The sequence below is a fragment of the Phoca vitulina genome, unplaced genomic scaffold (assembly GCF_004348235.1).
Source record: "Phoca vitulina isolate PV1807 unplaced genomic scaffold, GSC_HSeal_1.0 scaffold10, whole genome shotgun sequence".
NCBI lineage: Eukaryota > Metazoa > Chordata > Mammalia > Carnivora > Phocidae > Phoca > Phoca vitulina.
In genome coordinates, this window is record NW_022589713.1 from 7,971,644 (window position 1) to 7,987,844 (window position 16,201).

The 16,201-nt window shown below is 37.4% G+C and overlaps 1 protein-coding gene across 1 annotated transcript in view; it reads right to left on the reverse strand.

The window, feature by feature from the left end:
• The window catches only part of EIF2A (eukaryotic translation initiation factor 2A), a 36,373-nt gene that overhangs the window by 18,740 nt on the left and 1,432 nt on the right, over positions 1-16,201 (reverse strand). Inside the window, exons 2-4 of the mRNA XM_032408456.1 lie at positions 7,120-7,189; positions 3,844-3,918; positions 188-306 (exon numbers count right to left, since the gene is read on the reverse strand). Coding sequence (XP_032264347.1) covers positions 188-306; positions 3,844-3,918; positions 7,120-7,189 — 264 coding nt within the window. The remainder of the gene's footprint in view (positions 1-187; positions 307-3,843; positions 3,919-7,119; positions 7,190-16,201) is intronic.

Consider the following 16,201-nt stretch of genomic DNA (forward strand, 5'->3'; position numbering starts at 1 on the left):
TAATTTGAAATTACTTAAAGTACATTATATTGGGGCAATACAAGATTCACTGTTCAGTAAAGATACTCACAAACACTATTTCCTATCTAATGATTAATTACTTTCGTATAAGGTTATAAACCTTCTCTTTTTTTCCCACTGAATTGAATTGGTCCTGTCAATATTTTTACAATTGGAAAATACTTACTAGTATAAGGCTGCCACGTTGCCAGGACAGTGTTTTTTGGTGAAAACTCAAGGCAAACTGCCTTTGGGAGGTCGAAGGAGTGCAGCAATCCCTTGTTAGTGACATTGATAACATTTATTCTGGTTTCAAAAGAAATTATTTCAGCAATGAAACACTGTTTTAAAATAGCCAGCACTATCCAAAACATTCATGCCTCTTTTCAAATACAGATTGCTATAAAGTGGTCATTTTCATAAAAATCAATTTTCAGTTAATTCTAGAAAATATCCAATAAACACCTTAACAACAACAAAAACTAAGTGTACATTTTACCAAAATGCCCCTATATAAGGTTGGTATTAGGAAATACAGACTTAGCAGAAATATATAATAGATGATTCCATTTTTAGCTGAAAAGAAAACAACAGGCCTTTAAGTGGACACAGAACTAACCTACAGATAAGCTGAGGTATATCAAACCAAGGGAAAACAGAGGTGCTAAACCAAAAGTGTATTTTTTAATTTGACTAAATGCAAGTTGTAGCAGCCGTGAAATCAAGGAGACTTTTGCTGTCTATTAAAATCTCAGAAGCAATCTCCAAAAGATAAGACTTACTATGATATGATAATGATAAAAATTATAATAATTGTATAATAAAAGCAGTTCCATTTTTTGGATGCTTTCTGTGAACCATGTTCTGATCTAACCACTTTATGTACAAACGTTTTCACATTTAATCTTCACAAGAGACTTATAAGATAGGTATTATCATCTCTATTTTACAAATGGTAAAAGTGAGGCTTAGAAAAATAAATGATTTGATGATTTCTCCAAGATCATACTACTGATAAATACCAGAGTCAAGTTTTTTTTTTTTTTTTTTTTAATTTTATTTATTTATTTGACAGAGAGAGACAGCAAGAGAGGGAACACAAGCAGGGGGCGGGAAGCCAGAGACGGAGAAGCAGGCTCCCCGCTGAGCAGGGAACCTGGTGTGGGGCTCAATCCCAGGACCCCAGGATCATGACCTGAGCCGAAGGCAGACGTTTAACCGACTGAGCCACCCAGGCGCCCCCAGAGTCAAGTTTTAAAACCAGTTTGGCTTGACTTATCTTATGTACTCTTTGGGGTAAAAAAAAAAAAAAAAAGATACTCCATCTTACTTTAGAAATTGCTTAAAGTTACTTTGGCCTACTCAAGTTTGTGCCACTGGTTTAGGATAAGCAGAAATTGGTAAAAGATTTCCATTACAGAAAGATTACTGCATACTGTTTAAACACACACACACACACACACACACACACACACACACACACACACATACAAATACACAGGATTCTTTACAAGTTACTATAAATTACAAATTTTAGAATTACATGAAACTTTTTTTGTTGTTGTTGATAGCTTTTAATAGCTATTCTTAGTTTAATAAAGAGTATTTATTTATACTAAAAAACCCCAGATATTTATGGAAAAATCAGTTATGGTTTCTGATTAATTAACTATGACCTCAGCAAAGACCACAATCAATACACTACATCTGTTTCTCTTGGCCCCAGGAACATTATATGTTGTTGTGGCCACAGCACTTTAAGGAAGTAAATGCTAGAACCAGGGATAGAAAATATCTATTAAAAAGATGGACATAACAAATGGGCACATATTAAAAGGGTTCAAAGTTGAATCCAATAGAAAGCCAATGGGGATATGAAATATATAAAATAATTGTTGAAGGTGAAAACAGACTTATTCAACCAACTCTAAGCTAGTAGAATAAGGGATACCTCAAAAAGGTAATAGACAATGAGAGGAAGTATGGTATGTCCCATTAGAGTTGAGAGTAAATTTCTATTAACTCATTACTCATAAACTAAAATATAGATTTTAAAAAATAAAACTCAAATACCGACAATAGGTTACACCAAAAATAAGAAAATTTGAGAGTACATTCTTTGAGACTGAGATTAAGACTGTCTGTTAACATTGTGGATAAGGCCCAATATGATTATATTCTTTTTTTTTTTTTAAAAGACTGCATTCATTCTTTGAGAGAGGGAGAGCGAACGGGGGAGGGAGGAGTAGAGGGAGAGGGACAAGCACACTCTGCGTCACGTGCAGACCCCAACACGGGGCTTGATCCCAGGACCGTGAGATGACTTGAGCCGAAATCAAGAGCCAAATGCTCAACTGACTGACCCACCCAGGCACCCCCAATATGATTATATTCTTAATAATTTATGAGTAGTGGTGTACTCGCTGGATTCAATAACTTAAAAAAATAATGAAGTGATTAACATTTTTAATTACAATAACTAATTCTGCCAGCTACTCATAGTCATAAAAAGTGAATCATCTAAAAAAAAAGTGAGGGGCGCCTGTGTGGCTCAGTCAGTTAAGTGTCAGCCTTCGGCTCAGGTCATGATCCCAGGGTCCTGGGATCGAGCCCCGCATCGGACTCCCTGCTCAGCGGGAAGCCTGCTTCTCCCTGTTCCACTCCCCCTGCTTGTGTTCCGTCTCTCACTGTGTCTCTCTCTGTCAAATAAATAAATAAAATCTTAAAAATAAATAAATAAATAAATAATTAAATAAAAGTGAATCATCTAATTCAACACAATCTTTTTGGCATTAATTTTTAAAAATCATGTGTTTAATCCAATCTGACTTCAGAATCCATCACCACTATGTCAGAAACAACATTTAAAATGTACTTTTCGTACAAATGCATACATTTTCTCCTTTTTAAAAAACCTAAGGTAGGGACACCTGGGTGGCTTAGTCGGTTAAGCATCTGCCTTCGGCTCAGGTCATGATCCCAGGGTCCTGGGATCGAGCCCCACATCAGGCTCTCTGCTCAGCAGGAAGCCTGCTTACCCCTCTCTCACTCCCCCTGCTTGTGTTCCCTCTCTTGCTGTCTCTCTCAAATAAATAAATAAATAAAATCTTTTTAAAAAATCTAAAAAAAAAACAAAAACAAAAACCCTAAGGTATTACATCTGGTTAACAACAACAAAAATAACTTTAAATCAAGCAACAAATATTTAGGCATTTTCCTGGTTCTTTGAACTGAAATGTTGTAGTGACTATGGAAAAATTAAGAGTGATTTTCTTAGCAAAATTATGAGTATTTAATCAGAACTTTTTCTTTTGCAAAACCAATTTTGTAATCTGATTATTTTATATAATACAGACTATACTAATATACTTTTGAATAATTTATAAAATACTAAAATGACATACTTTTATATATAATAAACTCATAGAAATAATTGTAGACAGTTGTTACTAATTTAATAGCAAAGATATACGTATCTAAGTCTAAGGTAAACAAGCAAAGAGAATTACTCTCTAAGTGTTAGTACAGAACTTAAGAAACCCTAACCAGTAACTAGAGCACTATTTAAAACTTCTCAGCTTCTCCAGCATTAAATTAATTGCCCCTTTTCATATATTACTTTTTAATCCTAAGAAACAAGGTAAGTCAAGTCATGGCACATAAATAGAAGCTAATAACTTTAGAGTTCTATGGGAGTTGCGTCGGAGATAATACCTAAGTACATCATGACATTAAAACATGGACTTTATTAACGACACCCAAACACATGTAATTCAAATAATGCCACTTATGTTTTATACTGATGATACACACATAAAATATGTTATATAAAGAAACACTAACTTTTCTCCGTTGCCCCAGGCAAACAAGGTGCCATCCTTACTAAAGGTATAGACTTTGCAATTTTTCCCAGATTCCCTGAAAATGACAAGAAAGAAAGTTTAATAAGCATTAATACTTTTCAAAAAACTGTGATTAAAAATTTACACTTACTACTAATTTAATGATTATGAACTTACATAAATTTAAGAAGTAATTCCAAAATGCTTTAGTCTACCAAATGCCTTATCTCTTACAATGCAGTGCCAACAACCACTGTAAAGTAAGGTGGAAACTGATCAACAGATCAATCTTAAGAAGAAAACGGAGCCCTTTTGGGTGAATAACTAGTTTGTATGAAAACTCAAAAATTTAAGTGAACGTGGAAGTCACTAACTGTCAGGCCTAACCTTGAGAGGGCTGAAGGATTTCAATATGGAGACTTTGTGAAGAATTCTCCAGATCACCTGCATAACAACATAACTGGATAGAATATCCTCAAGTCGCCAAGAAGTGCCCCTGGATTTGAAGGACAAAGATCTTCCATCAATTTCTGATGTATAGAGACAGGAAGTGTAACAACAACAAGAGGATCTTCACACGAAATAAGTGTGGACGTCAGATTCTCTATAAAAACAGACCTAGGAAATCAGACTTCTTGGCAATATTCTATCCATTGATCAAAACTTTGGGGCGCCTGGGTGGCTCAGTCATTAAGCGTCTGCCTTCGGCTCAGGTCATGATCCCAGGGTCCCGGGATCAAGCCCCGCATCGGGCTCCCTGCTCAGCGAGAAGCCTGCTTCTCCCTCTCCCACTCCCCCTGCTTGTGTTCCCTCTCTCGCTGTGTCTCTCTCTGTCAAATAAATAAATAAAATCTTAAAAAAAACCCCACAAAACTCTTAAGTACTCTATCAGGTTGTTTTTTATTTCAACCTGCATAGAAGGTTAAGTGTCACGGAGTTCCCATTACTACCCACCAGGAGATATGTGCTGTCTCCTCGTTCTACTCTTAGTGATGCTGAGACTGTCCTGGACTCATTATGTGTGTGCCTCCTCAGATTCACCTTACCTTTCCTGCTTCCAGGCCTCAGTTATTCAATGAAGAGACCTGGCCACCTCATCTCCTAACACCACTGGTTGTCTCAGACTCTCTAGGAGTGAGGGCCGCATTTTAGCATGGCTTCCACTACGCCTATTGCAGCAGCAGGAAGAGGAGCTCGGACACTCAAACTCAACCTGAATAGACCAAAAGAGGCTCTGGCTGCAGATAACATTTCTTATGCTTCCTCTCCACAACTGAATGTTCTGAGGCACCATGGTGCCTTATAGCCTCTCCAGAGACATTTTGCATCACCAAGCAGCCTGGCTATATTTTGTGCATTTGTGGTCAACTCACATTATATTTGCTTTCACTTCTTCCTTGACTTATTCCCTTCTCTTCGTTCCACCACCCCCCGCCCACATTCCTGCTGCCTTGGGATTATACGCCCCAGTGAAGTGCATGCAGCACAAAAGCTTTGACACAGACTTGTTTACTAGAGCAGTGCTTTTCAAATATCAATATGCATACAAATCACCTGAGGATCTGGTTAAAACACAGATTCTGATTCAGTAAGCTGGATCAGGGACTGAGATGTTATATTTCTGCACTGGCTCAAGGTGAAGCCAATATAATATAGCTGTTCTTGAGCTAATACTTCCTGTATCATTGTTCTAGAGAACTGGGGTCTAGTAAAAAACTGGGCAATATATTCAGGTGATGTCAGCTTGATTATAAAGTTCCCCACCAATAGTTCATCTAACAGTTTCAGCATCTTTTGATGATCACTTGCCCAGATCAATAGTTCTGAAAGCAGGCTCCCCAGACTTACAGCTTTGGCATTACTGGGGAACTTGTTAAAAATTCCAATTCTTGGGCCCCACCCCAGATCCAATGAATCAGAAAATCTGGGGAGGGAGCAGCAATCTGTGTTTTAACAAGCTCTACAGAGAGTTCTGATGCATGTTAAAGTTTGAGAACCACTGACAGATGATTTCTTTAAGATTACAATGATTATCTAATCCCATCATTCCTTTTGTATTAACTGGAATTCTCCTATAAATAAGTTTTCCTCATCAATAATTTGTTTACTCTGAAAGACTGTTTGTACGGGAAAGGCAAAATAAATGCTTGACTCCTTCTCTTGATTTATCACTTTTCAAAGTAATGAGCGAGGACCCCATCAACCTCCAATGCTGACCAATAAGATGTGGAGAGAGAGGAATTTTGGGTAGAGTGTTTATATCCTTGAATGTCTTAATCCTTTCAGTCATGATTCTTTCCAATTCTCAAAGTGCCCCATCTTAAGTTAGTGAGAACCCCCCTAAAGTTGACTCCTGTGACCCTTTAACAAAGCCCTGTTAGTCTTTTATAGCTTCCTTGCTTTCTGGCCCAAGACGTCTCTAGCTCAATTCTTGTATCTTCTTTCTAGACCTGAAGTCAGTCACTTCTGCAAGGAACTAGTTCCTGTTAGTAAAGAATGATGTTTAAAGATCACAATCTGTGAGGCAGGGGTATTCACTGCTACTAGCTTATCACTGCTTCTCAACCTTTTTCAGTGGACAGAACTAGAAAATACAAATGTTTTTATGAAAAGAAATCATGAGTTCATATCGATATATGCATCTATCCTTTCATTCTTAATGCTGAAAAATCTTGGTTTCTAATGATGTTAATATAATTATTTGTTTTATCATACAATAGATTTAAAATGTCAATTATCAATTTTCACTGATAATTGTTACCAATAAAATGACTGAATGCATTTCAGAATTTTGCATGTCATCATACGGTTATGCCACCAACTTAATACTTTTATTATAATTTTGTTTACCCATTGTTTGTTTTTAGAAAAAAATATATCTGTATCTATCTAGTTATATATATATTTTCTATTTCCTTCCTTTCCTCTATCTTTTTCATTGTCCGATTTCATGAAGACTATAGGCAGTGGTTTGGCTACCACATTTGCAAGTTTTTCTTCATCCCCCAAGATAAGATTCTTCGAAGCTTAAGGCTTGAACTCAAATATACTAAGGTCTACACTTTTTCTTTTAAACATGCTGAAGCTATTATTTTCAAATCTAAAGATCAATCATTTTTCTTGATAAAGAATATGCATTCTTTCCGTCTTCTGTTAATATTATGTAACACACCCCAAGAAACCAGCCTATCCTTTCTTGTTCAGAATATAACAACAAAAATAATTTAGGATGTATTATACAGTTCCCTATTACATCAGTCAACAGTATAAACCATACCTTGAAAACAAAGTGCTTTCTGTAAAATGTGGTGGTCCATTTACCATGTACAGTCCTTCTGATCCTCGGACTAAAGAAACAAAGTGGAAAGAACCACCTTTAGTTTGTTAATAAATACTCAGTAATCACAAATATTTTAAAAACAAAAAGCTTTCAGGGGTGCTTGGGTGGCTCAGTCGTTAAGCGTCTGCCTTCAGCTCAGGTCATGATCCCAGGGTCCTGGGATCAAGTGCTGCATCGGGCTCCCTGCTCAGCAGGGAGCCTGCTTCTCCTACCCCTACCCCCACCTGCTCATGCACTATCACTCTTTCTCTCTCTCTCAAATAAATAAAATCTTAAAAAGAAAAAGTTTTCAAAGTATCAATGAAATTATTAAACATTTCATAGAACTACAGATTGTTAGCATTAAATGAGTACATTTTTCATTAAATAAATAAGAGTGCATTTTTCTTAACCCTATTGCATGAAATCATGCAACTGCTGGGAAATTAATACATAATGCAATGGAATGAATGTTTATGTCCCCCCCCCACCCCCGCCCAATTCTCATGTTGAAACCCTAATCCCAATGTGATGGTATTTGGAATTGGGGCCTTTTGGAAGTAATTTGATCATAAGGGTAGAGACCTTATGAATGGGATTAGTGCCCTTCTAAGAAGAGCCCCAGAGAGCTAGCTAGCTCTCTTTCTGCCATATAAGGATACAATAAAAAGTTGGCAGTCTGCAACCAGGAAGAGGAAATATTAGAAAACAGGGTGGCTGTGTGCTTTATACAAAAAAAATAACAGGAAAATACAGAATATATCCAAAGTTCTTAAAAAATGTAAGGCATTAGTAATATATTTACAATTTCTCAAACTAAGAGAACAAGCAGGATGAGACACATTCATTTACTAAGTTCCAAATAACAGTAATACCCTAAAAAATAAAGTGGGAAAAGAGTTCAAGATTAAGCAAAACCATCAATAGAATTAATTATATATATTTATATTTTTTTTAAAGATTATTTATTTATTTGACAGAGAGCGAGCACAAGCAGGGAGAGCAGCAGGCAGAGGAAGAGGGAGAAGCAGGCTCCTCACTGAGCGGGGAGCCTGATGTGGGGCTCCATCCCAGGACCCTGGGATCATGACCTGAGCCGAAGGCAGACGCTTAATGACTGAGCCACTCAGGCACCCCAGATTAATTATATATTTTTAAATGGCTGAATTAGAAGTTTCTAAAGCTGAATCAAAGAAATTGATTCGTTCATTTGAAAAAAGCTTACTGAGTAAAAAATAAAAACTACCTCCCAGACTCTACGTTGAGTACTGGAGATACAATAGGGAGGAAAATCAGTCTTGTCCCTGACCTCATTAATCACATAATTAGTCAAATACATGGAATTCTGTAAGTGTGCTTAGTGCTACAAAGTAAAGATCTATGGGGCCAATCCAGTGAATAGGGAGTTTTGATCTAAAAATGGAAGATTAGGGAAAGTGCCATTGAGTACAGGATTTATGTACTGAGATCTGGAGGACGGGTACAGTTAACAAGCAAAGAGAACAGGAACAAGTGCAAAAATTCCATGGCAAGAAAGATGAGAGAGCATCAGAGGCCTTTATGGAAGTAACTGGAGGTGGCCGAAGTCAGGCAACGCTGGTCTGTGGTCTAAGGTGGGAAACTTCAAAAGGCTTTTAGGTGAATTTCTAGAACCAGATTTGCATTTTGAAAAGGTCAATCTGGTCCAGTGTAGAGAATAAACTGGAAGAGAGTAAGAGTGGATAAGACTATTCAAGACAGTTCTGCAGTGGTCCCACAGGAGAGTATGGAAACTTGGACTGATGGGGGGCAGGGGAAATGGTGAATGAGTGTTCAATATTTAGGAGATAAAACTGGCAGAACTTGTTGATGAGTTACTATTTTATCAGCTAAAATTCTTGCTAGCCACAAAAGTTTAAGTGCTGAATAGAAGAAAAACTTATACTAAAGGTCATGGTTATATTTTGATCTGCTTCCTTTTCTGCCAACTGTTCACAAATCTTCTACTCTTCCCTTTACTGAGAAAGCAGCAGAACTGACAAATAGGGGCCACTCTTGGCTCCATTTCCCTTCTCAAGGGACAGTTCTCATAATACTGATCTTCTATCTGAGAATTAACTAGCTCAATTTTCAGATATTGAAAGTAATATAACTTACAGTCCCAAAGTAAGTAATTTAAAGTTAGAAAGTTATTAAGGAAAAGAACCACTGATGAACAAGACAAAAATCTATGCCCTCATGGAGCTTCCATTCTAGTGGAGGGACGGAAGATAAACACATAACTAAATGATGAGTTTCTTGTTAGATATCCACAAGTACACAAGTCAATACCATGTTTCCTCACATGCAGAGCACGAGACTGAACTGTCAAACTGTTACAGGTCGTTTGGCCTTGAAAAGAATGAAGCCTAGCAAAGTGTTCTGCATATATCAAGATCTAAACTAACACTACATGGCTTACAAGGCTCTATTTGATCTGGTCCCTGCACAGCTCTATGTCCTAGGCATTAGGGATTAAAAAAAATGAATCCATAACTGCACTCAAGGCAATAATTTCAAAGGAGCTCAGTCTATTGCTATGTCTTGAATGAAACACTGAAGTTATCTATTTTAAGAATCTCTAATGACATTAGAAAACATTTTGTGCCAAAAAATGTTTTCCTACAAGATTTTAAAACTATGAACTATAATTCTCTAGCATCAAAATTCTCAACTGTTTTTCAGTTTTTTGGCTAAGATCAAGCGTAGCATCAAAATTCTCTTACTACACAGGCAAAACAGTGCTATTTCTCATCACCAAATCATTTGCTGTAATATCATGTACGACACATTAGCATTTAGAATAGGCCATTCATTTCTTAATACTATAATAATGGTTTTCACAAACATTTATTTGAGAGATTAATAAAAAGTGAATTTACCAAAGTAGGGATTTTAGTTACCAGATTACACTTTATTACTAGGTTACATAAAATTGTGTCAGCCTAATGAGGTCCCTCCCACAAGCTGCTATTGCAATTTAACACATTAAGGGCTCTCTTACAGAATTTATATACAGGCCTAGGAAAATAAAACAGCCATTTTGTCAGTGAAGGCCCAATGAAGCTGCAGTGTAATTAGAAAATGTGCCATAAGATGATGTAATCAAGCCACATTCTGTTGTCTTAACTGTTGGCCCTGAGAACATATGCCTAAAGTGACTGGCAAAAAAGAAAAAACAAGCTTGGGCGCTTGGGTGGCTCAGTTGGTTAAGCAACTGGCTTCGGCTCAGGTCATGATCCTGGAGTCCCAGGGATCCAGTCAGCATCAGGCTCCCTGCTCAGCAGGGAGTCTGCTTCTCCCTCTGAACCTCCTCCTTCTCATGCTCTCTCTCATTCTCTCTCAAATAAATAAATAAAATCTTTAAAAAACAAGACAAAACAAGCTTTATCGACCTGATCTCAGCTTCTTGTGTTCTCATGAACTTGTAACTAGTGACCTTGGTCCTCTATATTTGTTCATTTTGCTGTTATCACCAACCACAATGTTTACTTGAGGTGAAATTCAAAGTTTTTGTACATTATACAGCTGACTCTTGAACAACACAGGGGTTAGGGGTGCTGAATCCTGTGCAACCGGAAATGCGTGAATAACCTGACTTCCCCAAACATTTAACTACTAATAGCCTACAGCTGACCAGAAGCTGTATCAATAACATAAATGGTCAATTAACACATATTTTGTATATGTATTTTATATTATATTCTTACAATTAGCTACAGAAAAGTGTTATTAAGAAAATCACAAGGAAAACACATTTACAGTGTTGTACTGTATTTATTTAAAAAAAAAAAACATGTAAGTGGACCTGCGTATTTCAAACCCATGTTGTTCAAGGGTCAACTGGACTAAAGTGGCAGCTATACTGCAGAACCCACGAAGGTAGCCTTCTGACCACAGCAGTGGGAACTTTCAAACTATTCAGGGCAACCAGTACAAGGTTGTCCTTTTCTAAAATTTCTATTTCATACCTACATACCAAACTAAGACAGGTGGAAAACTCCAAAAGGATCTACTATAGACTGTTTACCACCCCCCTCATTCATATGTTGAAACTTAATCCCTAATGTGATGGTATTTGAAGATAGGCCTTTGGGAGGTAATTAGATCAGGAAAGCAGAGCCCTCGGGAATGGGATTAGCACCTTTATGAAAGAGATTCCAGGAAGCTCCCTTGCCCCTCTGCCCTATGAAGACACAGCAGACAACGGCTGTCTTTGAACAGGAAGCAGGCCCCCACCAGACACCAATCTGCCAGTACCCTGAAGTAGACTTTCCAAGACTCCAGAAGTATGGGAAATAAATGTTGTTTAAGCCACCCACCCAATGATATTTTTGTTACTGGAGACTGAATGGACTAAAACAGAACAGGAGTGAGGAATGAAAACTACTTAACCCACACTCTTTCATACAGATTGTTAACTCAAAATCTTAAAAGGCAACACTTGACAGAAAAGTCAGTGTGAAGTGTCACTCTTGAGTGTCACTCAAGTAGCATTCAATCTCATGTGGTTTTCACTTCCTGGTTTTAGTATGTTTCTGGAGAAGCAAAATCTTGGGTCAAATTGATGAACTGCTTTTCAACATGCACATGTTCACATTCTAAATAAAGAACAGTTTTAAAACAAAAATCCAAAAGTTGTATGTTCTAATTCCATTTATATAACACTCTTGAAATGACAAAATTATTGAGGACAGATCAGTGGCTGCCCATGGTTAGAGTAGGAAGGAGGGTCTGACTATAAAAGGGAAGCATCTTTTTCTTCTTTTTTGAGAGAGAGAGAGAGAGAGAGTGCACATACAGTGGGGGATGGGGTGGGGTGGGTGCAGAGAGAGAATCTTAAGGAGGCTCCACACCCAGGGCAGAGCCTGACACAGGGCTTGACCTCACCACCCTGAGATCAGGACCTGAGCCGAAATCAAGAGTTGGACGCTTGACTGGATGAGCCACCCAGGCACCCCAGGGTAGCATCTTCTTTGTGATGATGGAGCAGTTCTATATTCTGACAATGGTGGTTACATGAATCTACATATGTGATAAAATTTCATAGTACCATATACACACGCAAACTGGTGAAATCCAAACAAGGATTACAGTTTAGTAAATACTACAGTACAAGTATCAATTTCCTAGTTTTAATAATGTACTATGGTTATATATTATCATTGGAGAAAGCTAAGTGAAGGGTACATAGGAAACTCCCTTTATTGTTTTTGCAACTTCTTATAAGTCTTAAGTTATATCAAAATATAAGCCTTTTTTCTTTTTCTTTTTAAAGACTTTATTTATTTGACAGAGAGAGAGAGAGACAGCGAGAGCAGGAACACAAGCAGGGCAGGTAGGAAAGGGAGAAGCCAGGCCTCCTGCCAAGCAGGGAGCCCAATGCGAGGCTCGATCCCAGGACTCGATCCCAGGACACTGGGATCATGACCTGAGCCGAAGGCAGACACTTAATGACTGAGCCACCCAGGCACCCCTATAAGGCTTTTTTAAAAGACCATCATTGGGATGCCTGGGTGGCTCAGTCAGTTAAACGTCTGCCTTTGGCTCAGGTCATGATCCCAGGATCCTGGGATTGAGTCCCGCATCGGGGAGCCTGTTTCTCCCTTTGCCTGCCGCTCCCCCTGCTTGTGCTGCTCACTCTTGCTCCCTTGCTCTCTCTGACAAATAAGTAAATAAAATCTTAAAAAAAACCAAAAAACATTTTTGATAATGATTGTTCACAATATGGCAAGAAATTAAACCAATCAAAAGTTTGGGGAAAAGTTTCTTTTTTTTTTTTTCCTTCTTTTTTTTTTATTTAAAGATTTTATTTATTTGAGAGAGACACACAGAGGGAGAGCAAGAGGGAAAAGAAGACTGCCCGCTGAGCAGGGAGCCCGACACGGGGCTTGATCCCAGGACCCTGAGATTATGACCCAAGCCGAAAGCAGATGCTTAATAAACTGAGCCACCCAAGCGTCCCTGGAAAAAAATTTTTCAACATTTCTCAAGAATAGATTTCCTTGGGAATACTGAACAAAAGTGTTTCATTAAAATAAAAAATTGAATAGATCAAGATTTTTATACTAAGGTAAAAACGAAGTCCATGAGACAAAAGTATAAACCAGAGCTACTTTAAAACTGGTGATACTGTTGGTTATATTCTTTATAACAGATACGTCTATTTTATGGGAATTATCAATTGAATTCATCATAAAAATCATACTGAGTCACTACAGTCTTGTTCATACATATAAATCACTATTTAAAGCAAATATTTTACTTCACATCTCCTTACACAGAAGCATAACTATGAAAAAGTGCTGTAAGACATTTTGGAATCACTAAGATACTTCACTGGATTTAATCAGTTTGAGTAACTTATACAAGAATAAGTGGATATACAAAGTGTATTAGAAGACACACAAAATCAGATTCATAACAGAACATAAACTGTATTACAAGTTAATAAAAACAAAAATAAATATGGATTCAAAAGTTCTTTTCAATAACGAAAACAATTTTTCTATATATGACTTTCTAATGAGGAATTCATTTTAATTAGAAGTATGACTGAATGTGAAACACTGAATAGAATGTAGATAGTTTAATATAGTGTACTGAGAGTTGATATGATCCCTTGTTTTTAATGATTTTCCCCTTTAATTAAAGGGGATCTGGAAACATGCTCTATTAGGAAGAAAAACCTAGAATGTGAACAGCTCTTTTCAGTAAAGCAACAAATAAATGCCAGAGTTTCACAGAGAAAAACTGTTTAAAAACAAGAATATTAAATATTGTACTTAAATAATATCTTTCTAAAAATCAGTAGCCTTTCTGGATACTCATATACCATTTATTGCTCTAGGCCTGAGTTAGTATGAGAAAACTACTAGGCTTCAACAAACGAGGGTTCTATGCCAGGGATATGGTGATCACTATAATGGGATACTTTTTCCAACCCTTACATCCAGTGCAGTACCTATCAATGTAGGACAATGACTCCATTTTGAATAAATTATCTCAGTGGCCTCAACCAGGCAAGCTAATTAGAAATATGGGTTTCACGTAAGGGCCACTGTTTTACATGCCTGGAATCTAGGCCCCACCTTTTAGAAGACTCTAATTTTCCAAGGGAAACTATCCAAGGGTGAGAATATAATTTGGTCCTGGTGATTTGATTAAAACTTGACTGATTCAAAGATGAGCAAGATCCAGCCAAGCCAAGCCAAGCCAAGCCAAAGACAGCTAGCATTGAGACTGGCAAAAAATGTGCTTTCCTTTGGGGCTGCTAAGCTGGTTGAATGTAAACATGGAGAATGTTAGCCTGAGAATGAATTTTGTTTTAAACATTTATTTATTTTAGAGAGAGAGGGCACACATGCAAGCAGGAGGAGTGGCAGAGGGAGAGAGAGACGGAAAGAAACCCAAGCAGATCCCCCCCAGGGTGCAGAGCCCAACTCGAGAGGCTTAATCTTGCGACCCTGACCCCAAGACCATGACCTGAGCTGAAATCGAGTCGGATGCTCAATGGATTGAGCCACCCAGGTGTGCTTTGGCTTTTTGTCATTTCCAATTAAAAGCTGTGACTAACACAATTTACTGGGCAATGTCCAAATTATTTTAAACTCCAAAATTCCATGAGTCTAAGTTTTAAAAAAAAGATTTTGGAAGTAAAGGAATCTATTATTGGCTGAAATATCTATACTAACAATGTTTAAAAAATTAATCAATGTGTTCAAGTAAAAGAAAAATGGACAATGAGGTTGAATGACTGATAATAATCCTGATTCTGCCAACTTGCAATGTGAATCTCTCTGGGCCTCTATGAATATGAGAATATGAGAAATAGAATGATTAGCTAACCCTGAAGCTCTTACAAAGTCCTGGATTTTAAGCATTGTTAAGAAAATTATCATTCTTAGTTAATTTGACTATAAATGATTATCCTTCATTAATTTATTCCTCCATCAAACATTTAGAGTGTCTATTGTTTACCATGCACCGTAATTGGTACTGAGAAGACAGGGACGAGTAAAACTCTGCCCCCGCCACCAAGGAGTTCACAGTCTAGCAAGGCAGAAAAGCATCTAAGCAATCAGATAATTACCCTACGTGAAAAAGGAAAAAAAAAAAAATTCAAGTATATATGAAGTACAAAAATAGCCTGGGACTGACTGATCATCTGGGAAGAGTGAAGAAAAGCTTCAAAAAGCAATGATGTCTGAAATGAATTTTAAACGATGAAAAGAAGTAAGCCAAATTAAGAGGAACAGGATAGTCCTAGACTGAAGAAATAGATTTTTCGAGGGTTTTATAAGCAGTTCAATACCGACGGAGCACAAAATGGGGGGGGGGGCAAGGAAATGCAAAGAGCTTTTTACAGATTATGAAGGATTTCACATGCTATGCTAAACAGGATGGAATTTACTCTGTAAGCATTGAGACGACCCTGTAAAGATTTTTTTTTTAACGTGAGAAAATTTATCAGATAATTTTAATGTACTATTTTTTATTAGAGTTCAAATAAGCATTTAGTATTCCAAAATTGTGAATAACATACTAGTTATCTTTATGAAGCCAGAGAAAAAAATTCATTTAGTTATGTAATTATGCCTTTTAAACTGTAATGTGCCTGGCATAATCATCTAACAAGTTATAGTCAGTATTTGATAAATATCTGATGAAGGAACTGTGGTAGCCAGATTAATATGAGAGGAAGTGGGGCTTAACAATAAAGATTTTAAAATGCAGAACGGGAAAAAGTGCAAAAGTTTTTTAAGGATCCTTTCAAGTCTCCAGGGACATAACCCCCTTCCTCAAAAGTAGACAACCTTGGGGCGCCTGGGTGGCTCAGTCGTTAAGCGTCTGCCTTCGGCTCCCGTCATGATCCCAGCGTCCTGGGATCAAGCCCGACATCGGGCTCCCTGCTCAGCGGGAAGCCTGCTTCTCCCTCTCCCACTCCCGCTGCTTGTGTTCCCTCTCTCGCTGTGTCTCTCTCTCTGTCAAATAAATAAATAAAATCTTAAAAAAAAAAAAA